Source organism: Dama dama, chromosome 20 (assembly GCF_033118175.1).
Source record: "Dama dama isolate Ldn47 chromosome 20, ASM3311817v1, whole genome shotgun sequence".
Classification (NCBI taxonomy): domain Eukaryota; kingdom Metazoa; phylum Chordata; class Mammalia; order Artiodactyla; family Cervidae; genus Dama; species Dama dama.
This window is the reverse complement of record NC_083700.1, coordinates 113,346,951-113,371,399: the sequence shown is the minus strand read 5'-3', so window position 1 is coordinate 113,371,399 and position 24,449 is coordinate 113,346,951. Positions and strand designations below refer to the sequence as shown.

The window sequence follows — 24,449 nt, the reverse complement described above, 5'->3', positions numbered from 1 at the left end:
TCTCAAATCTTCCATTTAGATGATTGACAAGGGCAGCGTGGGAGCACAGCTTTCCCTCGGGGAGGGTGGGGCGGCGGAGGGGAGGTGTCACTTTGTGAGAGTCTCCTGCGGGCCGGTAGGCACAGTGTCTGGCCCCCAGCGGGTGTGGTGAAGGTGCCCAGCCTCCCTGCCTCCCCTTCACAGTTGGTGTGGTTTCTCCCCAGGGCGGCTTTGGCCGAAGGGGACCAGCAGGAGCTAAGGTAAAGCCTCTCCGTCATCACCTCCTTGACGTCGTCACCGCATAACTCAGCTCAGGCTCCCAGGGGCTGGCCCCCCAGTCCCACCCCAAAATTAAGACGGACTCTCTCTTCTGCCATCAAGGCTTGTGGCTCCAAGAGCAGCTTTCCTACCACCTCCTTGAATTTAGCCTTTTCTGCAAAGGCTTGGGAAAATCATGATGACCCAGTGAGAATGAATATCAAAATGAAAGTGGCCGTGGGAACGGGGGGTGGGGGAGAAGGGAACGGGAAAGAGGCAGGAGGCTGCGTCCTCGGCGTCTCCTGCTGGGGAACCCGCTTACTGGCCTCGGTGGCTCTGCCTGTCAGCTGTCTCTGCGAGACAGGTGTGGGCTGAAATAGCTTCATGTCAGGAAGTCTTCTTGAGGAAAAGGTGAGATGAGAGGGACAGTCGATTCTAAGGGTGCCAAGTGAGAACTGGCTCCGTGTGTCCAGTGCCTCTCCCTGGAGCTGCGGTGTCACTTCTGACCCCCCGAACAGCTGGGACGGTTCCCTGCGCCCTCCTCCAGATGTGACCGGAGCACCGGTGGCTGACCTCTCCCTTTCTCTTCTCTCCTCTCACAGGGCAACCAGGGCGGCCCCGGGCAGCAGGGCCCTGTGGGAGAGCAGGGGGCCAGAGGCGCGCAGGTCAGTGCCCCGGCGTGCCCGCGTGTTCTGTGACACGTCCCCAGGTGGCTTGCCGTTGTTACTGTTTAGTAGTTAAGTCGTGTCCGACTCTTAGCGACCCCGTGGACTGTGGCCCGCCAGGCTCCTCTGTCCGTGGGATTCTCCAGGCAAGAACGCTGGAGTGGATTGCCATTTCCTCCTCCGGGGGATCTTCCCAACCCAGAGATCAAACCTGCGTCTCTTGCATCTCCTGCATTGGCAGGCGGATTCTTTACCACTGAGCCACGTCTTACCATAAATTTTTTTTTTTAATTGAGGTGACAGTTCTACAAAATTGAACAAAAAATTTAATCTTTTGAAGGACCATTTTGAGAGCATTCCCAGCGTTGCCCAAGCAGCGTCTCTATCAGGTTTCAAAACATGATTATTGTCCCTCAAGGAGACACTGTGCCCATTAAGCAGTCATGCCGCTCCCCCCAGCTCCTGGCAGCCACCAATTCCCTTTCTGTCTTGGTGGACTGGCATCTTCTGAACCTTTTATTCGCATGGAAGCATTTACCAGGTGGCCTTTTGTATCTGGCTTCCTTCACTTAACGTCACGTTTTTGAGGTTTATCCACGCTGTGGGATGTGCCAGGGCGCCGTTCCTTCCCGTGCAGAGCAACCTCCCTTTGTGTGGACCCTGTGGTGGTCGTGGCGGGTCACCTCCACACAGCACTTACCTGGGCATCTTACTTTCTCAGGGTCCGCCTGGTCCCACCGGTCCTCCAGGCCTGATTGGTGAACAGGGCATTCCCGGACCTCGGGTAAGTCCGTTTTGATCCCTCTTTCGCTAAACATGGATAGCCCATGTTTCGTGGATGGGGACAGTAGACAGACCCCTCAGCCCGACACTTTCACAACACAGACATCAGTTCTCACAGTAGCTGGCTCGTCCGCCCTGAGGAAGTTAGAGACGGTTTCTCTTGGTGCTCCTTGGGCTAAGTCCCAGTGGACATAGGCCGGGTGGGTGGTGAGCAAAGGAAGGATGGACTTCACTGCAGAAGTCTTAGGGTGGATCTGCAGGAAGTCAGATGAATCTACTAAGATGCTCAGATTACACCATACTGCTGGAAATTGTTTCTGTGGTTCGATACTCTGTGTAGGGAAATTCCCCCACCCTTAAGTGTGACGTGGAAGGAGGTCCTTAAACTCGCCACCACTGCAGACGTCAGCATCTGTCTCAGCTGTTAGCGATGATGAGCAGAAGCAGGTTGGTGTAGCCGGGAAGGGCCCGGGTGCCTCGCACTCCACACTTTGGTGCCCGTAGGGTCTGCTGTGATCCTGAGGGAGCCATCCTACTCTTTGTTACAGAAAATAGTCATGACTAATAAACCGGTGAAGCACTGACCCGAGGCTAGGTAAACGCCCAGAAGTGTTTTACAGGGGGCAGCCAGAACTTCGTGAGACCCGCTGTTTTTTTGGGAAGTCTTTCCTCAGTTTGAAATCTGATAGATACCTATTTTTAAAGCTTATGTGTTTTTTTCCTAACATGTATTTAAGCTCTGATTAGTCAAGACTTTTTTGATGGTGCAGAGGTGAGGTGAAACTCTTCAAACAGCATACAAACAGCCATCACCATCTGGATTTGCTGGGCCTGGTGGGGTCATTTCTGGGCCCTGTGGGCTGCCCTGCATTTTTAGAGCTGTGTCCCTTTGTTGGTCTCTTCTCTCACTCGATGTTTGAGTGTGTACAGGTTTCCACACCTGGAAAATCAGGTGCTTATGGGGAGGTGTGGAAAGTGAGAGGAGGGAATGCCATATACATCTGCCTGTTTGTCCCTAGTCGGTAACTCAGCAGGTGAACGTTAATTCCTGGGATGTGTACACATGTGTAAAAAGAGGTCATGCTCATAGTTTAGTTTGGCACAAGCCGTCTCCATGCGCATTTGCACGGGGGCCTCCAGGGCTGGAAGTGGAAGAGGGCTGCAGGTTCTGACCTCCGCGCAGGGGCAGGGTGGGGGCTGCAGGAGATGGGATCGGACCCTTTGGCTTTGGAGGGGTGGGTGTCTCACTGCCTCTCTCCCCTCCTCCTGCTCCAGGGAAGCGGGGGAACTGCAGGTGCTCCTGGAGAACGTGGCAGAACCGGGCCCCTGGGAAGAAAGGTTTGTTTGGACAAGGGCAACGCGTGTTTCTGGAGGCCAGGGTCTCCCCGCCACCCCGACCCCAGACACCCCGTCCCGGCTCCCTTGTCTGTCAGTCTGTCCGGCTGCTTGGTGTGCACATCCTTCTCCTCCCCTCTAGCCTCTTCCGCCCGGCCTCCCCTGCTGACAGCGGCTGGGCCGGCGGGATCACCGTCCCCACCTCGAGGGTGCGCAGTGGATTGGTGTGTATTCGCGTACCTAGGACACCAGCCACTACTGGCCTGGCGCATCTTTCCGAGTCCGGACTTGTGAGAATGGTTCAGGGAGCCCAGGACACATTGGCAGCCCCAAGGACTGCCTCCGGATGCTCCAAGTGTTCTCCAGATGGGCCAGCAACCCCACTGGCCATAGGCAGCTGGTCCAAGGGCCCCAGAGCCTGGCGGCCTTGGGTAACAGCACCTTTCTGGATGCAGGCTGACGGTCCGCAAGCCCCGGGAAGAACTGCTGTCCTTTATCCCAGAGGCAGCATTTCTCAGGGAGAGCAGTGAGTTCGGGCGACTCAGCCTTGCCTCTCTGCCCTGGGTGGGGCCTCGAGGTTTCACTGCTGACTCCACGCCGCCCTCTTTCCTGAGCTTGCATCTCTCTCCTCCCCTCCTCCCCGGCAGCCTGTCCCCTTGCTGTGATGATGGAAAGAGCAAGCATATAAGCCTGCCTGGATTCTCTTCCAGGAGTTCACGCGTGAGCCCTGCAATGTAAACTACTCACTAACCTCAAAATCTAAAAGGTGAAGCTAGCAGCTGTGGCAACCTACCAGTGACATCACCCAGAGCAAGCACAGGGCCTGAAACCAGAGTTTGAGTCGTCCCAGACCCTGGCGTCTCAGCCCTGTTTCTCATGTCTAGGGTGAACCCGGAAATCCAGGACCTAAGGGGAGCATCGGGAACCGGGGTCCTCGCGGGGAGACGGTAAGGTCGCCACGTGCACGGGGCCCGGGCTTCTGTGGACTCTGCTGAGATGCTTGGGGAGCAGGGAGTTGGGCCTTGGGCTGGGCTGGGCTTTGTCATTGCTGCTTGGGTTGGTTCCATGCAGAGACAGCCTGATAGCTGCTTCTTACGTTACTGCGGATGTGATTGAAAATAGTGAAGCTTGGTGTTTATGAGTTTCGAAATGCTTCTTATTTCATTGGAGGGGTAGTGAATAAAGGCAGTTTTTCTAGGGTTTTTTCCTGAGGAATGAATGTGGTGGTGTCTTGACCCTCGAACCACCTTCATTTCTGGTCTTGCAAATGCTTTTCAAGTCCGACTAGATGGAGCTTTTCTGTAAAGAAATAAATGTCCTTGGTTTAAAATGGAGTGAGCTTTGATAAGATCTCAGTTCAGACTGAAACAGTTTGTTTTGAATGAGATATGAAAGTGAAAGTGTTAGTTGCTCACTCCTGTCCGATTCTTTGCGACCCCATGGACTGTAGCCTGCCAGGCTCCTCTTGCCATAGAATTATCCAGGCAAGAAGACTGGGGTGGGTTGCCATTTCCTTCTCTGGGGGATCTTCCTAACCCAGGGATCGAACTCGGGTCTTCTGCATTGGCAGCCAGGTTCATTACCGTTTGAACCACCAGGGAAGGAATGAGATATCCCAGAATGGAAATTCTTACTTTGAGAATTCATTTTAAAAATATTTAAAAATCCTCTAACTGCTCACTTACAATAATGTTGTAACATATGTTTCTATCTAGAAAAAAAAAAAAAATCTCCAGCACATTGGGGAGTTTCCTAAGATGAGTTATGACACCTAAATATTACATACACGGGCCAGGTTGATCTGACCCATGATCCCAAAGCTTGAAAATATTTTTCTTGTGTTTGTAATTTCTCTATAGTGAATGGCAGTTTAGAAATCCATTGCTATTACTTAGTCCCAGAAGCAGAGGGGAAAAATAAAATCAAACTTTAAAAACTACTCAAATCATTGAAAAAAAATCTCTTCCTGATTCTGTTTCTATTAATTTGGGGCAACAACTCTTTAGTTATTTAAAACTGTAAATTAACTAAGGAGAATGTTCTGCATGTGTTTTAGAGATATTATTGTATATTTCATGTACATTCTTCTAATTCTTTTGGAATAATGAACAGTGTCCAGTTCGGAGAGCCGCCCAAGAGAGAGTGATAGGGACACATCTCCGAGTACAGGGAAATGGGTTTTGGGAAGAAAGGAAATCTAGAGGCGAGACCTGGAAGGAAGTGAAAGGGCACCCAGGAGAGGGGAGCAGGGGCTGAGCAAAGAAGACTCAGGAAGGTGTAGATTGAGTCCCATGTTCCTTCTTTTAAATAGAATCAAAACTCATGGGGCTTCCCTGGTGGCTCAGTGGTAAAGAATTTGCTTGCCAACACAGGAGATGGGAGTTCAACCCCTGGGTTGGGAAGATCCCCTGAGAAGGAAATGGTATTCTTTCCTGGGAAATCCCATGGACAGAGAAGCTTGGTGGGCTACAATCCATGGGGTTGAAAAAGAGTCGGACATGACTTAGCAACTAAACCAACAACAACAAAGACTCATAGATCCATAGGTCAAGGTGACCTTCAAGAGTCCTGTCAACTCTAAGATTCCCTGGCTCCATGACTCTGATTCTACATCCAAACAGCATCGCTACCAATAGCTCGTAGCAGTTTTATACATTGTAGTCCATGAAGCTCACCCACCTATAGACACTGTCTAGTTTGCACTGAAGGATGGGTGGGTGTAGGAACTTTTCCCTCAACTGTACCTTATCTGATGCACCGCTCAGGGCTTTAGACAAAGAAGGTCGTGGAGTGCCTGACAGGGTCTCCTGGAGTAATGCTGTCTTTCCACTCTTTCAGGGAGATGATGGGCGAGATGGAGTTGGCAGTGAAGGACGCAGAGGCAAGAAAGTATGTGTCTGCTGAGGATTCTTGAACTTCTAACATGTTGTAGTTTTAAAGATTCATCTCGCAAAATTTAATCGTAATATGGTGAACTTTTTCTCTTGGTGACATTGGATCTATTTCTTTTCTGCTTGAGAATAATTTATGTTAGATGATTTTAAGTTGGGACCCAAATGTTGAGTCATTTGTTTATCTTTTATAGGGAGAAAGAGGATTCCCTGGATACCCAGGTCCAAAGGTAAGCATTCCCCTAGTGGGTAAACATTTTCATTGTTTTGAATGAGTGTGATGGGACCATGGCTGAAGGTCGCCATATCTTGGGTCTAGTCATGGGTCAGACACTAACTGAGTGACCCTGGGAAAGACCCAACTTCTCTAAGACCCTCCCTCATCAGTCAGATGAAGATGACAATATGCACTTGGTGTGGCGCTTGTGAGGATTAAATGAAATGACACTGCAATCAAATATAAACTTTAAGATGCTATAATCTATATGCATGCATACATGCATGCATGCTAAGTCGCTTCAGTCATGTCTGACTCTGTGGGACCCCGTGGATAGCAGCCCACCAGGCTCCTCCATCCACAGGATTCTCTAGACGAGAACACCGGAGTGGGTTGCCATTTCCTTTTCCAATAATCTATATAATGCTGTCATTAATGTGAATTCTAAGTTCAATAAGCTTAGACTAAGTCTGCACTGGTAACTCAATGGAAAAGTCCATCAGAGTTCAGCCAAATCCATTTGGCTGCCCTGGGAAGTGTGGTTCAGAGGTCCCCAGGGACCCTTAGCTGGACTTGCCACTCCAGAGCTTAATGTGCTGCTTCCTGGCTGTCTTCCAGGGCAATCCTGGTGAGCCAGGGACAGACGGACCCCCGGGACCCAAAGGCATCAGAGGCCGAAGGGTAAGTTTGCCTGCCCCTTGGCTGAAGGTGCAGAACCAGATCCTTCGTGGCAGCAGGCCTGAACCCTGCAGGCTCCATTGCTTCTTTCAGAGTTACCCTTCTTCACTTGTAACCTGACTGGAGATTGGAGGGGTGGGAGTGGAGGAATCCTAACCCTAGACTGACGTCCTCCTGACCCCCTGCTGTTGTGTTAGTGCTGTCTCCTTTTGGATATGCTCCCCTTGCAGGGAGGTCTGCAGGGCCCCCTCCTCTGATACACCTCATGGGTCACTAGTCCACGGTCCCTCCACGCATGGCACCAGGGGACTGAGGTCTCAGAATGAGTGACGTTGAAGGTCTGTGGCGACACAGTTGGCCATGCTCACTGGATGTTGCAGACAGGATTTCATGAGATGCACGAAGTGCTCACCAGGGTTCCAGGCTAGGATCGAGCAAGGCTGAGACCATGTATTCCCCTGTCTCCCCATTGTGCTAAGACTCCTCTTTTTAAGCTACTTTTTGTTGTGTATTTCTCTCCCTAAAGGATATTTACTCATCCTCTTAAGATTGCACTGAGTCTTGAGTTAGCAATTTGTGACCTAGAAACAGGTAAAGGCTTCTAACAGGTATTTTTAGCTTAAAATACAGTTAAATCCATAATTATCCTGTTAATTTGCTCAGTGAGGACATTCAAACTAGATCATTTACTACTCACGATGGCATTTGAAAACATTGGATTAGTTCTCTACATTGAAGAGTGAGCTAATGGTTTGTCAGTTACTAATTTCTTACATGTCCATAGTGGTCTTATTAAAGGTTCTCAGGCCCACATCTTCTCCCCTTGACCTGCCAGAGAACAGAGTTTGGGGAGATGCACTCTGTTTTGTTAGGGCCACTTGTCCCTACACTGAAGGTCTCTTAAAATGAGAGATTCCTTTGGAGATGGGGGACGTTGGACAAGATCACGTCTACCATCCCATCCAACTGCAGGAACTGAGAATTCTCCATTTTCTGTCACAACAGAGTCATGTTTATTCTGCTTCTAGGGAAACTCAGGACCTCCAGGGATAGCTGGACAGAAGGGAGACCCCGGTTACCCAGGACCATCTGTAAGTACCTATCCATTTCCAGTCAAGCTGCCTGAGGGCTGGGAGCCTTACACATGGTCCTTGAAGACTTTCCACTATCTCCTTTCCTTACGAAAGAGTTGTCTGCATTTTTGTTATTTATTTACTTTTTAACCAGTTCCCTTTTGAAATCACAATGAAGAAAAGACTTTTTGAATTTTAGAGTACAAAGACAATGGTAAAGCAAGTTTCACATGAAATTCTGTAATCCAGGGTGCATTGTAAGTTGCCTTTAAAATTTCCTAGTGTAGGTTTTGAGGTTTGTGTAGAGAGCAAAGAAAAGTAAACACATCTGAATACTCCTTGATTGCATCTTGAGGAGGGAGTTTAGTATAGATCTCGGTTTGGGGGAGACTCCTTTTGGGCTATAAAATCCCCAGGGGATTCATAGTTGAAACCCTACTAGTGACTTGCCACCTAGAACCATGAGTGCACCCTTCTCCAGCACTTAGACATCCTTCATTACAAATGTCTTTGTTTCCTTGCTTGAATTTCTCCCGGTACTGTCTCCTGACATTGAAATTGATGAGGTTCAAAGAACAGTGGGGAAGATAATGCAGGAAGGAAGATAATCCCTGGAAGGACATGTTAAAGGGTTGGGCTGGTTGAACCCAGGAGAAGGAGGCAGAGTCGGGGGTTTAATGGAGGGGGGCCTTTAACGGGCGAGGGTTAGTCCAGTGACAGTGGGAGGCGAGCAGGCGCAGCTGGACGGAAAGATGCTGGCTAGCCGCGAGAGGACGGCCTGACCCTCGACAGCCACACGCTGGGATGAGATGTCGAGGGCAGCCGTGGGTGTGTCCTGGGGGTGGAATCCAGCCAGCATGCTCAGACCTGGAGCCTCAAGGTAGCTCTGTTGACTCCTGGGTGTCCCTCCTGCGACAGGACGTGGGAAGCCTAGGGGTGGAGTTGGGGGGAAGGCAGATCTTTTCTCCTGGGAGAAGGGGCGTTTGGACCCAAGCTCAAATGTGTGGTTTACCCTGATTTGTGGTGAGCATCCTGGTTTCCAGGGTGCGGGACTGTTAACCTCAACCGGAGATCCTTCTGCCTCTCTTTTGTTCTTGGAGCAGTTAGGTCGAAGTTAGAGGGAGAGCCTGTGGACGATGGAGACCAGTCAGGGACCCGGTCGTGCCCGGGCTCTTCCTCTGCGGACGCTCCACACCTGCACATGTGTGGGGTCTCAGCTGCCCGTCCTTGTTTTGCAGGGTTATAAAGGCAGCAGAGGCGACTCGATGGACGTAAGTTGCATGCACACTGCCCAAGCCCTTGCCCTGTGAGCCTCCTGCCACCCTCTTACGTCTTCTGTCCTTCCCTTTCTCAGCAATGTGCACTGGTCCAGAGCATCAAAGATAAATGCCGTAAGTACGCTCTTTCTGCCATCTGCAGTGCACTTTTACTCTTGCGTGTGGAATCTGCACCTGGTGGACGTGGCTTTCACGCTCCTCTGTTCTTTTCCAGCTTGCTGTTACGGTAAGTTATCTTGATGACTGGACTTCCTTCTGAGGGAAGCAGAAGACCCCTTTTCTCGTAAGTAGTGTGTCTGTGAACCCCCCCACCCCACTTCCCACAGGGCCCTTGGAGTGCCCTGTCTTCCCGACGGAGCTGGCCTTCGCCTTGGACACCTCCGAGGGGGTCACCCAGGACACGTTCAGCAGGATGAGGGAGGTGGTCCTCAAGATTCTGGATGACCTGACGATCGCCGAGAGCAACTGCCCGCGGGGGGCCCGCGTGGCCGTGGTCACCTACAACAACGAGGTCACCACGGAGATCCGCTTTGCCGACTCCAGGAAGAAGTCCGTCCTCCTGGACAAGATCAAGAACCTGCAGGTGTCGCTGACCTCCAAGCAGCAGAGCCTGGAAACCGCCATGTCCTTCGTGGCCAGAAACACGTTTAAGCGGGTGCGGAACGGGTTCCTGATGAGGAAGGTGGCGGTGTTCTTCAGCAATAAGCCCACGAGGGCGTCCCCGCAGCTCCGGGAGGCTGTGCTCAAGCTCTCAGATGCCGGGATCACACCCTTGTTCCTCACGAGTCAGGAGGACCGGCAGCTGATCAACGCCCTGCAGGTCTGTGTTCCAGGCATCTTGGGCTCTGAGAAGGCACTCGGGCACATCTGTGCCCAAATCCGAGACTGTTTTGTACCCTATAGCTTCTCAAAGCATCTAGATGAGGCTGGTATCCAAACTGGGATTTCTAGAACAGCCTGATGTCTCTGGCACTAGCGGGACATCCAAGTGCCTGTGACTTATTCCCACCGGGTCCCTCCTTGAATCTTGGAAGAGATGCTCCCAGGCTGACCCTGGGAGCCCTCCCTTCCCTAGGGACATCAGCTAGCCAGCCCCCAGACTGCATCCCTGTTCAGGCGTTTCTCAGCCAGGCTGCCATCTAACAATTAAACAAGTCATTTAAACAAAGAACAAGGAAGCCTTAGCTTCCACCTGAGAAGCAGCTAAGTACGCCCTTGTCGTTTGCTTAAATAACTTGTATAATTATTATAATGATGTATACATATAAAATAATTGATTAATCAATCAATCAGTCTTTGCTCAGTGCCGATTCTGGTTGTGCTGTCCAGGATGGGTGGGTGATGGTCAAGAAGGGAAACAGTGGGACCAGGATCTTGGCTCTAGTTTTAGTTCAGTCACCTTCTGGCTTCAAGTCACTGAAAGTAACATGGCCCTCGCCCTGACTTCTCTGTGGCTCAGGTTTCTCAGCTGCAGCAGATGCAGAGGGGCGAGCTGGTCTCTGAAAACTTCCCTTCCAAACCAAGCATTCTATGGTTTTATCACGGCCACGTCAGCCAGGGAGAGTTGGGTCCCTGGTGCCATCCCTCAGGGTTTGTTCTGCCAGACTTCAGGCCAGGTTGAGCACCAAGTATTGGGATTGGGTCTCTGCCTTGGGTTTACCAGCTGTGTGTTCCTATTAGGGTCTCGTGTATGTACATCTCCCCTTATGAGGGCCAGGTGATCCAGAACCACACATGTTCCTTTTTATCTATTTATTTACTGGTCTCACTGGGCCTTTGCTGCTGTGCACGGACTCTCTCTAGTTGTAGTGCTTGGGCTTCTCATTGTAGTGACTTCTTCTGTTCCAAAGCATGGGTTCTAGGTGCACAGGCTCAGGACTTGGGGCACACAGGTTTAGTTGCCCTGAGGCATGTGGGATCTTCCCGGACCAGGGATTGAACCTGAGTCCCCCTGCATTGGCAGGGGGGATTCTTAACCATTGGACCACCAGGGAAGTTCCACCATGCATGTTTCTCAAAAGCATAGTTTCAGGCAGCTCAAAAAGTCAATTATTCAATTATTCATAAAATAAATCATTACTGATGGTGTGTCAGAGGCTGTGATGGGAAGGACTTTTTGAATCTTCTGGAAGTGATTGCTTGTTTTGTCGTTAAATCCCTTTCTGGACCTGGGCACATGAAAGAGGGATGGAGCCAACACTGGCCAGCTGCTGTTATTGTCGCTAGAAATAACGATTAACATTGAGGTCCCTGCTGTTTGCTGGAGGCTATACCAGGCACTTTAGCTTCATTATCTAATTTAATCCTCCAAATAACTTCATGGGAATCTACCATTAATCCCAGATTGCAGCAGAGGAAACTGAATTCTAGAGAAGTTAAGTAACTTTTCTTCAGGTCCAGCAGAGAGTGGAGGAGAGAGGTTTGAACTCCAGCTCATTTCACTGGAAGAAAACCTATGCTTTTCTATTATAATCAGTGCCTTCCTTCCTAACCCCACTTCCTAAGAAAGAGAAGCTATTGGGGGATTATTTAATTGATGTGACTCTAATGTTTTCTTCAGCTGTATTCTCAAATGGTAACGTCTAGTATATTCCTCCTGAACATTTATTTTTGTTTAAAACAGATCAATAACACAGCGGTGGGCCATGCCCTTGTCCTTCCTGCTGGTGGAGACCTCACGGACTTCTTGAAGAATGTCCTGACTTGTCACGTCTGCTTGGGTAAGGTGCTTCTCCAAAGAGGAAAGCCTGTCCAACTGCAATTGCGAAACACACCATCCACAGGGGACACTGAGTGAATAATCACCATCTGTACAAAAAGCCTGAGTTAAACCAAGATTCAGATGGCCCTGTATTTACCAGTGTAAACGCTGCATATGTAGTTTCCATGCGTGAAGCTGACTCCCCCCAGACAGCCTCTCTCTGTTAAGAGAGCGTTGGGTTCCATAGGCAATAAAGGAGCAAGTGGGCTCTGCTTATGTTTCGACCTTGGAGTCCAGAATTTAATAATCTGGCTTTGTGACTTTCTGGAAAACACTCTTCAGGGAGTGGCAAAGAAGTAAGGTATTTTTCTTTCGTTCCCCACTTTTTTCACTCTTTCGTTATGCCAAAAGTGTTAGTTGCTCAGTCGTGTCTGACTCTTTGTGACCCCATGGACTGTAGCCTGCCAAGCTCCTCTGTCCCTGGGATTCTCCAGGCAAGAATACTGGAGTGGGTTGCTATGTCCTCCTCCAGGGGATCTTCCTGACCTGGGGATCGAACCCAAAGCTATATTAAAAAGGATTTTAGCTTACTGATTGGTTTCCCCTGGTAAGTGTTAGGTGATGAAAAACTGAAATCTGGCCACAATAATGTCAGCAAGGTATACATAGGTTTCTACATTATGTGACAGTTTTAATGACCCCCAGGCCCCCTGCAGACTGATGGGCAGTTTCTCACTCTGAGAGTGACAGAATAAACAGGCTGCCGCGCTTCTTTGTAGACATCTGCAACATCGACCCATCCTGTGGATTTGGCAGCTGGAGGCCTTCCTTCAGGGACCGGAGGGCAGCAGGCAGCGACGTGGACATCGACATGGCTTTCATCTTAGACAGCTCCGAGTCCACCACCCCGTTCCAGTTCAACGAGATGAGGAAGTACATCGAGTACCTGGTCCGACAGCTGGACGTGAGCCCGGACCCCAAGGCCTCCCAGCACTTGGCCCGCGTGGCGGTGGTGCAACATGCACCCTACGAGGCGGTGGACAACGCCAGCGTGCCGCCTGTGAAGGTGGAGTTCTCCCTGACCGACTATGGCTCCAAGGAGAAGCTGCTGGCCTTCCTCGGCAGCAGGGTTAGCCAGCTGCAGGGGACCAGGGCCTTGGGCCGCGCCATCGACTACACTGTCGAGCACATCTTCGAAAGCGCACCCAACCCCCGGGACCTGAAGATCGTGGTGCTGATGCTGACGGGCGAGGTGCAGAAGCAGCAGCTGGAGGAGGCCCAGAGAGCCATCCTGCAGGCCAAATGCAAAGGCTACTTCTTCGTGATCCTGGGCATTGGCAGGAAGGTGAACGTCAAGGAGCTGTACAGCTCTGCCAGCGAGCCCAACGACGTCTTCTTCAAGCTGGTGGACAAGTCGACTGAGCTCAACGAGGAGCCCCTAATGCGCTTCGGGAGGCTGCTGCCGTCCTTCGTCAGCAGTGAGTCCTGTGTGCCCTCGGCCCTGGGGATGGACCCGTGGGTTTGGGAATGATAGCTAGTGTGCCCCCGTCGACCCGTCCATTTACTCAGCTAGTGTCTATTGGCATCTCCCACATCCCAGACACACTGGTAGGAGCTGTGGAATCCTGCCTTCTTTCACTTGTTTGTTCAATCAGACTTGGCCAGGCTTCTCCCAGCCATAGACTGTGCTCCTGGGGCTTAATGGCCGAGGCGGGCACAAGGGTTAAGTGCACATTTATTAAGCATGACAGTAAGTATGCTGGTATGTCACATTGAAGTGTGTCCCGAGGGGGACCAGGGAAGCCTCTAGAGGGAGCAGAATTGATCTGATCTTACCCCCAACCGCACACTTGGCTGCTTCCGAGCCTTTGCTATTGCGGCTCTCCCTGCTTGAAATGCTCTCCACCCTGCTTCAGCAGCGAATCCATGTTCATCTTCAGAAATCCCCTCCATGTGCCCCTTCTCACTGGGATGCTCCGCACTCCCAAGGCTTGAGCATCATTCATCTTGACGCTGTACTTGGCACATCTGTTACATGGCCTCTTGTCATTCATTTCTGGATCTGTGGTCTCTGTAGACCGCACGTCCTGGAGGAGGTGTATCATTCACCGCTGCCTTGTCCAGAGTCAGCACAGGAAAGTCTTACAAACAAGGGAGCTTTATAAAGTATACACTGCCCCCCCCCAATAAAATTTTAGGGAAAAAAAATGTAAAGCAAAGCTAGGCCGGCAAGTTCATGCAGGGGTCACTATTCCTGTCTTCAGAAGTTTAAAAACAGAAGCTTCGTTAAATAGCATTGAGAAAATGTTGACAGTAATGTCCACATTGTAAATGTTGATTCTAATTTGATGTTCAAGAGTTTGGAGCTTGCTTGGCTCTGCACTTGATTTCTCTTCTATTCTGTCTCCCTGCACATTGAGTAAATGTTACCTTTAACTTAATCACCCAAATATTGCCAAATAGAAGATCCTGATTTAAGATGCTTCATGGACTGAGGACCGTTATGCTTCATGTTTCAAATCACTGAATTTAGATCATCTGGAAGAATGAGTTAATTCAACAAATATTTATGGACTACCATATACATGATCCATTTAACTCCTTAGCAGAGTAATTTTAATTTGCACGTGGTTCACATGCACTTTATTTATTTTTTTCTGTTTTTCTCTAGGTAAAGATGCTTTCTACCTGTCCCCAGATATCAGGAAACAGTGTGATTGGTTCCAAGCAGACCAACCAGCAAAGAATCTCCTGCAGTTTGGTTACAAACAGATGTAAGTGATTATAATAAGTGTCTCAGAAGCTAGAGTGCTAGAGGGCATGCACAGGTCCTTTAGCCAAAAGATAACTTTATGGGGTGAGGATGCTGAAATCCAGAAAACGTGACTTCCTAAAGGTCATGTGGAGCATTTCAGAAGAATCTGTTGTCTCCTTTATTTTTTGCTGTGTAACAAACTACCTGAAACTTAGTGGCTGGCAATAACAACTATTTAATTTGCAATTCTGTGGGCTGGTGAGTTTTGTTTGGGCTCAGCTGGTCAGTTCTTCTGGCCTCTAAGGGGCTCATTTACATGCTTGTGATCAGCTGCTGGTTGGCAGATAGACTGATGGTCTAGGGTGGTCTAATGTGGATGACTCATCTCTGCTCTATGTGGCAAGCCTGGGTTTGTGCCCAAGGAGACTGGGCAGGGTTCCAAGAGAGAAGATGGAGGTGGGCAAGCCCCCCGAGGTCCAGGCTGGAGCTGGCACACTGTTACCTGGGCTTCACTCTACTGGCCAAAGCCTGTCCAAAGCCAGCCTTGCGAGATTCAAGAGTAGGGAGCGGGACCTGGACCTGCTGGGGAGACCTGCCACATCACACCGTTAAGAGCATGGGTATAGAGAAAGGTGGGCCGCTGGGCCATTTGTCCCAACAGTCTAACTGGTGTGTAGTGATTTCCTATAGAAGGGTTAGACATATGAAGCAAAAAACAGACTCCAGTCTTCTTAAAATGATAAATGCTGTCCTGGCATAGGTGATGGTGGTGACGAAAGGAGGCGACATGTATGATCTCCTGGAAAGAGCCATCAAGGGGTTGGGAGGGGGGTGGGGCTGCGATGCTCACGGTGATGCTGGCCGCTTGGCACATGCTCTGTGGCCTTATGTCCAGCGCCATCACTGATGCCAAATCCAGGAGCAGAGAGGAGGGCAGTGTGGCCGTGTGACGGGGGGTGCTGAAAAGGGGGACATGTGACAGGAATTGGGGCGAGGCACTGTGCCAGCAGTTCATGCTCCCCAAGAGAGGATGGAGTGTCAAAATTGGGGAAAAGGGAGGTTTTGACTGTTGAGTCCCAATGAGATGCAGATTCCAATTAGCCTCGCAAAGTGACTTCCTGGCTTCTCCTGGCTGACCCCCAGGTGACCTCTTCCTACCACCTTTATGTACTTCTCTCTGCGCCCCTTAACTCCTTCAACTCTTGCCTCTGTCCTCAGAGGGAGCACTTTATGTCAGCCTCAGTTCAGTTCAGTTGCTCAGTCGTGTCTGACTCTTTGTGACCCCATGGACTGCAGCATGCCGGGCTTCCCTGTCCATCACCAACTCCCAAATCTTGCTCAAACTCATGTCCCTCGAGTCAGTGATGCCATCCAACCATCTCATCCTCTGTCGTCCCCTTCTCCTCCTGCCTTTAGTCTTTCTCAGCATCAGGGTCTTTTCTAATGAGTCAACTCTTTGCATCAGGTGGCCAAAGTTTTGGAGTTTCAGCTTCAGCATCAGTCCTTCCAGTGAATATTCAGGACTGATCTCCTTTAGGATGGACTGGTTGGATCTCCTTGCAGTCCAAGGGACTCTCAAGAGTCTTCTCTAACACTACAGTTCAAAAGCATCAATTTTACGTCGCTCTGTATTCTTTATGATCCAACACTCACACCCATAGATGACTACTGGAAAAACCATAGCTTTGACTAGACGGACCCTTCTCAACAAAGTAATGTCTCTGCTTTTTAACACACTGACTAGGTTTGTCTTAGCTTTTCTTCCAAGGAGAAAGTGTCTGCAGTGATTTTGGAGCCCCCCAAAATAAAGTCTTTCACTCTTTCCATTGTTTCCTCATCTATTTGCCATGAAGTGATGGGACTAGATGCCACGATCTTGGTTTTATGAATGCTGAGTTTTAAGCCAACTTTTTCCCTCTCCTCTTTCACTTTCATCGAGATGCTCTCTAGTTCCTCTTCATTTTCTGCCATAAGGGTAAAAGCGTGGTAAGCCTGGGAAGTTGAATGTCATTGCTAATCCAACAGTGACCCTCCTCTGGTGCTGTGATGCTCATCCTGCTCGATCTAGGTCCACAGGTTCTATTTTTCTAGCCTTTTAATATGATCTGTCTAATTTCCCTCAAATATTCCATCATGTTGGCTCAACTTTATCTTTAGGAAAACAGAATGAACAGAGCAACCTAGTGTTTGAAGTTTTATGATATCAACTTGAACAAAATATACTGTATATGCCATATAGCGTGACACTTCTATAACACAGTAATGATCATCTCAGCGCAGGAAACGAACAAAATTGGGTCTGTGATGTCATGTCTGCTGGTTATGTTGTTATTCTTTTTAAAGATTCAGAATAAATTAAGAAATTGTGAGAGAAACAACCACACACACAACTAGCACAAACAAAAATACACACTGAATACTGGGACTGAACTTATATGTCAACTTTGTAGTTTTCCAGCTCAACACAGCATCTTGTTGCATGGATACCTTCTTATAATGAGAGTAGCTGTTAAATGATCTTAGTTTTTGGTGTGTCTTTTTCAGTTGGTCAGTTTTTATAATTAGTTTGTTGTTGTTCAGTTGCTAAGTCATGCCTAACTCTTTCTGCCCCTATGGATTATAACATGCCAGGCTTCTCTGTGCTCCACTATCTCCTGGAATTTAGAGTATTATTTACATATTATTTTATTTTTATTATTCATTATTGACAAGTGCTATTATAATGACAATATTTATTTTTGTTTCTTTACTCTCTCCCTGGTTTTATTTTATAAATTGAAAATAAGACGACAAGTATAGTTATAGCACAATTGAGGTTTCACTTTTAATAATTCTGTTTTTTATATGCTGTTCAATGTCTTTTTTGTGGCACGGATCCTAAAAGGACAAATTTAGTATATGTAATGTTATCTGTAATATATGTAAACTACTGCATGTGTTTTGCTGAGATAGCGTATTTTACATAGCACATGGAATTATGTCTTTGTCTGTTTTAAATGACAGGAGAAAATAGGTACGAGTCAAAATAACATTTAATATATTTTAACAGAAATGTTCCGAATAATGTTACTTCAAGTCCTACATCCAAACTGGTGACCACAACAAAGCCAGTGATCACCACCACCAAACCAGTAACAGTGGTGAACCTACCAGCCTCAAAGCCAGCTGCCATGAGACCTGTGGCTGAGAGACCCGCAGCTGGGAGATCTGTGGCCACCAAGAATGACAGTGCCAAGCTCGTGGCCACCAAGACCGAGGCCACCAAGATGGAAGCTGCCAAACCTGTGGCCACCAAGGCTGAGGCTGCAAAACCCATGGCCACCAAGACCGACGGTGCCAGTTCCATGGCCACCAAGACCGAGGCCACCAAGACGGAAGCTGCCAAACCTGTGGCCCTGGCTGACAGTGCCAAGCCCACAGCCACCAAGACTGAAGCTGCCAAACCTGTGGCCACCAGGGCTGAGGCTGCAAAACCCATGGCCACCAAGACTGAGGCCACCAAACCTGTGGCTGCCAGGTCCGAGGCTGCAAAGACAGACACGGCCAGACCTGCAGTGGCCGCGAAGCCAGCAGCAGCCAAACCTGCCCCTGCCAGAGCCCCCACTGCTGCCAGATCCATGGCCACGAGGTCTGAGGCCCCCAGGCCCCAGGCGGCCAAACTGGCTGCCAGCAGGCCTGCCACAGCTAGGCCCGTGGGTAAGAAAGCCGCCAGCTTGTGCTGTTCTCATTTATTGTGTCCAGGGTGGGTCCCCAGAGCCTGTTACAAAGCAAAGCAGACACAGTCCTTGATCTGGGATCTGACATCTGGATGAAGTATCTTGAAAGGTGCTGATCTGAGCATGGAATTACCAGAACATCGCTTATTTTCTATATTCAAAAGCAATCTTTCTCTCCCCTGCCCTACACCCAGTGAGGCTGAGAAGTTCCATGCAAAGAGCAAGTGAAATAAATCCCTGCATCTCTGCTGCCTGTTTTCCCACTCCCCACCCTAACCCCAAGCCTGCATCAGGTGAGCTCGCGAGTGACCCGTTCTCTCCGGGATTTAGCATGTGGCCATCCCCCACCCCAGCTGGAGATGCAGTTGTCTTAGGCTAAAGGGATAAGTTCTAAGCCGATGTAGAGTTTTAGACCCCACTGAGGGAGTGAGAAGGATAAAGCCTGTAGTCAGCTCTTAGGCAGTGAGAAAGATGTTTCTAGGCTTTAGTTCTGGAGCTAGACCTCCCTCCCTTAGAATATGACCCCCAAAGATCTGGCTGGAGCTTTGCAGTTAACAGGCCTTGACCCCGCTGTGAAGCTCATACCCACAGAAGAGAAGCCCAAACTTTGTGCTGTGGCCACCTTGGGGCGTTTCGTTTAGCAAAGAGGAAACTTAGAGCCAGATGATCAGTCTGTCCCCGCAGGCTGGACTGCATGCTGGTGCTGCCCCAGGGAAGAGTGCGTTCCAGGCTGGGTTAGATTATCAGGGGCTGGTGGGCTTCACGGGACTCAGACTGTGGTGTTTTATTTTTCCCTCAAAGAAGACACTTAGAAATTCCTTTGGAGTCACAAACTGAGTTGATAAGTGAAGGCAGGATGTTTGTGCTCCTGAAAAAGTGGACATTGTTTGCACTTTGTGAACAGAGAGAGAGCAGGGATTCCTTCAAAGAATTTCAGGTCGTGCATTAAAGTTCCATGATGTATATTTAATAGACTGTAAATTAGGGAGATTATTCTATCTTGAAGATTTCAGATTAAGCACGCTGGACCGTGCATGTTCAAAGTATCTTCTTAATTGATTTTCAACAGAAAAAAAAAAAAAAGGTAGTTTTATACCTGGTGGATGAATGATGAGATTTTTGATCACTGTGAATTTCACATTTCGCATATGCTGGTAGTTACAACATCAGTATTTCTCAGGAGCTTAAATGAGAAATTATTCCTCTGCCTCCCCTAAGCTTCAGATCAACTGTCTACTGGTACATCTATTTCAGATTTCATCTCTGGCCTATGTGTTACAGTCATTTAGGGTTTTACTTTTTATCAATTAATTTTTAAAAGATTTTTTTTAATTAAGATCATTTTAAAAATTGTGTATTTATTTGATTTTGTCTGTGCTGGGTCTTCGTTGATGCCAGGGCTCTTCTCTGGGTGCAGTGAGCAGGGGCTCCCCTTGAGTTATGGTGCACGGTTTCTTATTGCCTTTAGTAGCTGTGACGCACCGGTTTAGTAGCCCCTCGTCATGTGGGATCTTCCCGGACCAGGGATCGAACCTGTGTCTCTTGGACCGACAGGCGGATTCTTAGCCACTGCGCTCCCAGGGAAGGCCCTAGGGTTGTATTGTATCTCATGCTCTCTACACCCTGCTCTGTTCCGCAGTGAAGACACCCCGCGAGGTCCACGTGTCCGAGGTCACAGAGAACAGCGCCAAGCTGCACTGGGAGAGGCCCGAGCCCCCCAGCCCTTACTTATACAACCTCACCGTCATCTCGGCCCACGATCAGGCCGTGGTTCTGAAGCAGAACCTCACTGTCACGGACCGCGTCATCGGGGGCCTGCTCCCCGGGCAGACTTACCACGTCACGGTGATCTGCTCCCTGAGGTCTCAGGTCAGAGCCATCTACCAAGGCAGCTTCAGCACGAGTAAGTGCACGGTCACCTTTAAGGAGAGTCGGTACCCCTCTCTGCACAGGATATCAAAACGGGGCGGTCAGGGGAGCAATTCTCATTCATGGACCTTGTCCTAAAAAACAGCAACAAGGTTACAATGAGATCCTGCTTGTGCCCAACTTGATAAATTAACACAACGGAAACACACCGCGGTTCCTTGTGAACTATTGCCCTGCTTTTGGAGTCCTGGGCTACTTGGTGGAGGAAACCTGGTCCACGTGGCCGGAGTGTACCCCTTCCCAGGGAGGAAGTAAATGCCCGCGGAACCTGGCTGGGTCTCGGCCACCCGCTGGGCCTGAGCGTCAGAAGCACGTTTCCATGTTCAGTGAAACGTAGGAAGCATCCAGGGAACCCTTGGAGTCTCACCATCCCAAGGGCGCGGGACATCCGCAGCCCTACAGACAGGGCACCGGCGCGCCCACCCCTGGGCCCACGGCGCCCCACACTGCCCTCTGCTGTGCCCGTCATCCCTGTGCTGCCCTGGGGTTTGCCCATGCATGCTTTCCCAGTCTCTGTTCAGTACCCCTGCCCCACCCCCCAAGTTGTCCTGGACCCCACCCTCACCCCGACTCTCTTCCACCCCTGCTGCTCCTGGGACGTGGCCGGGGAGGCTCCCACTCTTTTCTCCTGGGCCAGTGTCATTCATATCAAGGAACTATGAGTGGGGGTGGGAAATTCTCATCCGTTACCATGCACGCAGAAAGATGTGAGTCCAAAGACCATTCAGCCCCAGGGCTCTATTTCCTAGGACGGAAACAGCAGAGGTTATGTGGAAACTGTGAGGATCTGTTCCAAGATCAGAGGTTTTCTCTGTTTACTTGTTGAGATGAATCAGGCGTGCAGATAACAGACAGAAGTCGTGTGTGTAGAGACTTTTTGGGGCTCTGTGTTTCAGTGGCCCGCCCTTGCCTAAGACACGATCCAGAAAAGCAAGCCTGCCTCAGTCTCTAAGGGTTCCTCACCCTTTCATTTTCCGAGTTACTTACTAGGGGTGGATCTTTTTGTTTTTCAGAGAAAATTCAGCCTCCACCTCCGCAAACAGAGAGATTAGCTTCTAGTGCAACCATCAATCTAGTGGTGAGCGCAGACCGGTTGGCTGGGAGTAAAGCAGGTGAGCCGTTGAAAATACTAGGTGCATCGCAGAACTAAGAAAGCATTCTCGGGACTATACTGGCAGGCGCAGTGGTTAAAACTCCATCCTTCCACTGCAGGGGGCATGAGTTTGATCCCTGGTTGGGAAACTAAGATCCCAGGTGCTGTGTGGCGAGGCCAAATATTAAAAACAAAAGCAGAGCTAAAATCAGAACTCCACGGCCCATTCATACTTAAAAGGAGGAAAGTCCAATAAATTATACTATTAAGAAAAAAGAGAATTCTTCCAGTTTAATCTGCGGGGGTTCTAATTCTCAGACCAGGAGTGACTTGTATGGAGAAGGTTCCAAAGTGGCTCTGTGTGGTCCATCCTGGTCTTAACTTCCATATTCCAAGTTCCAAATGCTGGCTTACCTTGCCTGTCCCGAGGTTCTTAGAAAAAGCTGACCGAAGGCGGCTTTGGGGGACAGTAGCCAGGAACTCATGAGTCCCTTAGTCATTTCCCCGGTGCCTCCTCTTGGGACTTGAGTTTATTTGTGGTCTGTGATGCAGCAAGGCATAGGGTTTCATACACTCAGTGCTTTAATTTAATAAGAAACTACTTAGAAGAACGCGAGACAGCTCAGTTTGGAATCCATGAAATTTGGGGGTTTGGAAGTGACCCACGGGATCGAGGCTCTGGTCCCAGTTCCCTCAGCACATACCCTGGCTTAATCTAGCCTGCCCTTCTCTTGGGCCTGAGCCGAGCGTGTGCAACGTTTATGTGAAATCTGTGACAAGTTAGACGTGTTTCTGGAAGTGACAGCTGTTTCTTGTTTTTGTTCCCGGGCAGTGGAACTCTGGGTGACCCATAACCTTTCATCCAGGGGAACGTGAGCTGTGATTGTTCATCTGTGGGAAACGGTTATTGAAATGGCCAATACGCTTTGCTTAAGAGTATTCTGCCAAAGATACTGGTATTAATTCCACAGTCAGAATTCCATGGGATTTAGATATCTTACCGGTTTATAGACCCCAAAGCAAAGGGTTTCCACTAATTGTGGGGACAGTTTGTTAGTTTTGAAATTAATATGTTGGCTCCAGAGGTTGAGATAGTTAGATAGCATCACTGATTCAATGCACATGAATCTGAGCAAACTCTGGGAGATGGTGAAAGACAGAGAAGCCTGGCATGCTGCAGTCCATGGGGTCGCAAAGAGTTGGACAGGATTTAGCCACTGAACAACAACAACCTATTGGCCCCAGTCAGGAGGAGGAAGGTGTGTTTCTTTACAAAGTTTGTTTCTGTTATGGGTTAGGGTGAAAGAAATCTTGGGTGCTGAGCTGCTTTCGTAGATCCTAGATGTAAAAGCAGCTGTGCTTCCTCAGTCTGTCCTGTATCATCAGAAGCAGCGGCATGCTCATTTTTTGAGCTGTCAGTGAGGATTCCCCATTTTACTCTTTCCATTGCAAGTTTTAAAATGATCCTTTTTCTCCACCTCACCCTTTTTGTAGAGTCTGCATCCTAGCTCATCTGCGTTTAAATGAAACTGGGTGGTTTCCTCCTCCACACCTCCATCTCTTTGGGCCTGCTTGGAAATATAGGACTTGGTTCTTTTAGTTGTTTCCAGAGGAGTCTTGTCTGTTACTAGAATAGTGTTTTATTCCACTGATGGAATTTCCCCCTGTCCGTGTATACATGTGTATATCTACATCTGTATTTTCACATTTATCTATCATCTCTTAATTCAGCCATAACCCATAATGAGCTTTGACATAAAGAGTTATTAGAGAGAAGATAGTGAAGTCAATACAGGAATTATGAAACTATTACATACATAGATGTTTAATAAGGGTCAACAAACCAACTACTTATAAAGCTGCAAAACGTTTCAAAATAGTTTCTGTTTGGAAACAAGTTTAGGAATTGGTCTGTGATAGAGGTTGTTGTTCAGCTGCTAAGTCATGTGTGACTCTTTGCAAAACCCCAGGAACAGAAGCACGCCAGGCTCCCCTGTCTCCACTCTCTCCCAGAGTTTGCTCAAACATGTCCACTGAGTCAGTGATGCCATCCAACCATCTCATCCTCTGTCGCCCCCTTCTCCTCTTGCCCTCAGTCTTTCCCAGTATCAGATAGCCGGTGTTTTTCAGGCTCCTCTGGCCTTTCCAAGTTCTTTCCTGATGTAAATTTATGGGAATAATTCAGAAATTCATGTTACATTGGGTAATTAAGTTTCAACTTCTTAAGAGCTGTGTTAAAAAACTTTATAAAAACTTTCAACGTTATGACTTTTAACTTAGACTAAAAAATGGCAGTAAGGTTGTGGCACAATGGTTTGAGATGTAGAAGAAAACTGAAGTCTCAATGCCTCTGATTTTTTTTCTTTTTTTTTTTGAAGTATATTATTGAAGTATATATATTTGAAGTTATTGAAGTATAGTTGAATTACAATTTACGATGTGTTTCTGATGTACAGCAAAGTGACTCTGATATACATATATATTCTTTTTCATATGGGTTATTATATGATAGTGAATATAGTTCCCTGTGCTAAACAGAAGGATCTTATTTATCTATTTTATGTATAGCAGTTTGTATCTGCTAATCTCGAGCTCCTAATCCATCTCTCCCCGCCTGCCTCCTTCCCTTTGATACCCATGGGGTTTGTAGGCTTCTTTTCTGTCTGTCTGTAAGTCTGTTTCTGTTTCATAAGTTCATTTCTGTCATACTTTAGGTTCCACATATAAATGATATCATACGATGTGTCTATCTCTCTGACTTAATTCACTTAGTAAGGTCATCTCTAGGTCCATCCATGCGGCTGCAAATGGCATTCCTTCACTCTTTTTTTGTGTGTGTGGCTGAGTTGTATTACATTGTATGCACACACCACATCTTCTTTATCCGTTTCTCTGTTGATGGACACTCAGGTTGCTTCCATGTCCTGGCTATTGTAAATAGTGCTGCAGTGAACATTGAGGTGCATGTATCTTTTCAAATTAAAGTTTTTTCAACCCCTTTGATTTCTGCTTGTAATCAAGGGACCATGGATCAGCTTTTGTCTCTGCTCTAGGGGTTCTCTGCAGCCCGTAGCCCACCCAACATGGTGCTTGAGTTCA

At 48.6% G+C, this 24,449-nt stretch overlaps 1 protein-coding gene across 7 annotated transcripts in view; it reads left to right on the top strand.

The window, feature by feature from the left end:
- COL6A3 (collagen type VI alpha 3 chain) overlaps positions 1–24,449 on the top strand; it is a 90,138-nt gene that overhangs the window by 57,355 nt on the left and 8,334 nt on the right. For all 7 annotated transcript variants that reach the window (XM_061122544.1, XM_061122543.1, XM_061122546.1 and 4 more), the window contains 19 exons: positions 204–239; positions 840–902; positions 1,624–1,686; positions 2,961–3,023; positions 3,905–3,967; positions 5,859–5,909; positions 6,106–6,141; positions 6,747–6,809; positions 7,835–7,897; positions 9,118–9,150; positions 9,234–9,270; positions 9,371–9,382; positions 9,483–9,976; positions 11,780–11,876; positions 12,637–13,335; positions 14,529–14,631; positions 17,662–18,308; positions 19,968–20,231; positions 21,271–21,369. In XM_061122544.1, coding sequence (XP_060978527.1) covers positions 204–239; positions 840–902; positions 1,624–1,686; positions 2,961–3,023; positions 3,905–3,967; positions 5,859–5,909; positions 6,106–6,141; positions 6,747–6,809; positions 7,835–7,897; positions 9,118–9,150; positions 9,234–9,270; positions 9,371–9,382; positions 9,483–9,976; positions 11,780–11,876; positions 12,637–13,335; positions 14,529–14,631; positions 17,662–18,308; positions 19,968–20,231; positions 21,271–21,369 — 2,986 coding nt within the window. The remainder of the gene's footprint in view (positions 1–203; positions 240–839; positions 903–1,623; positions 1,687–2,960; positions 3,024–3,904; positions 3,968–5,858; positions 5,910–6,105; positions 6,142–6,746; positions 6,810–7,834; positions 7,898–9,117; positions 9,151–9,233; positions 9,271–9,370; positions 9,383–9,482; positions 9,977–11,779; positions 11,877–12,636; positions 13,336–14,528; positions 14,632–17,661; positions 18,309–19,967; positions 20,232–21,270; positions 21,370–24,449) is intronic.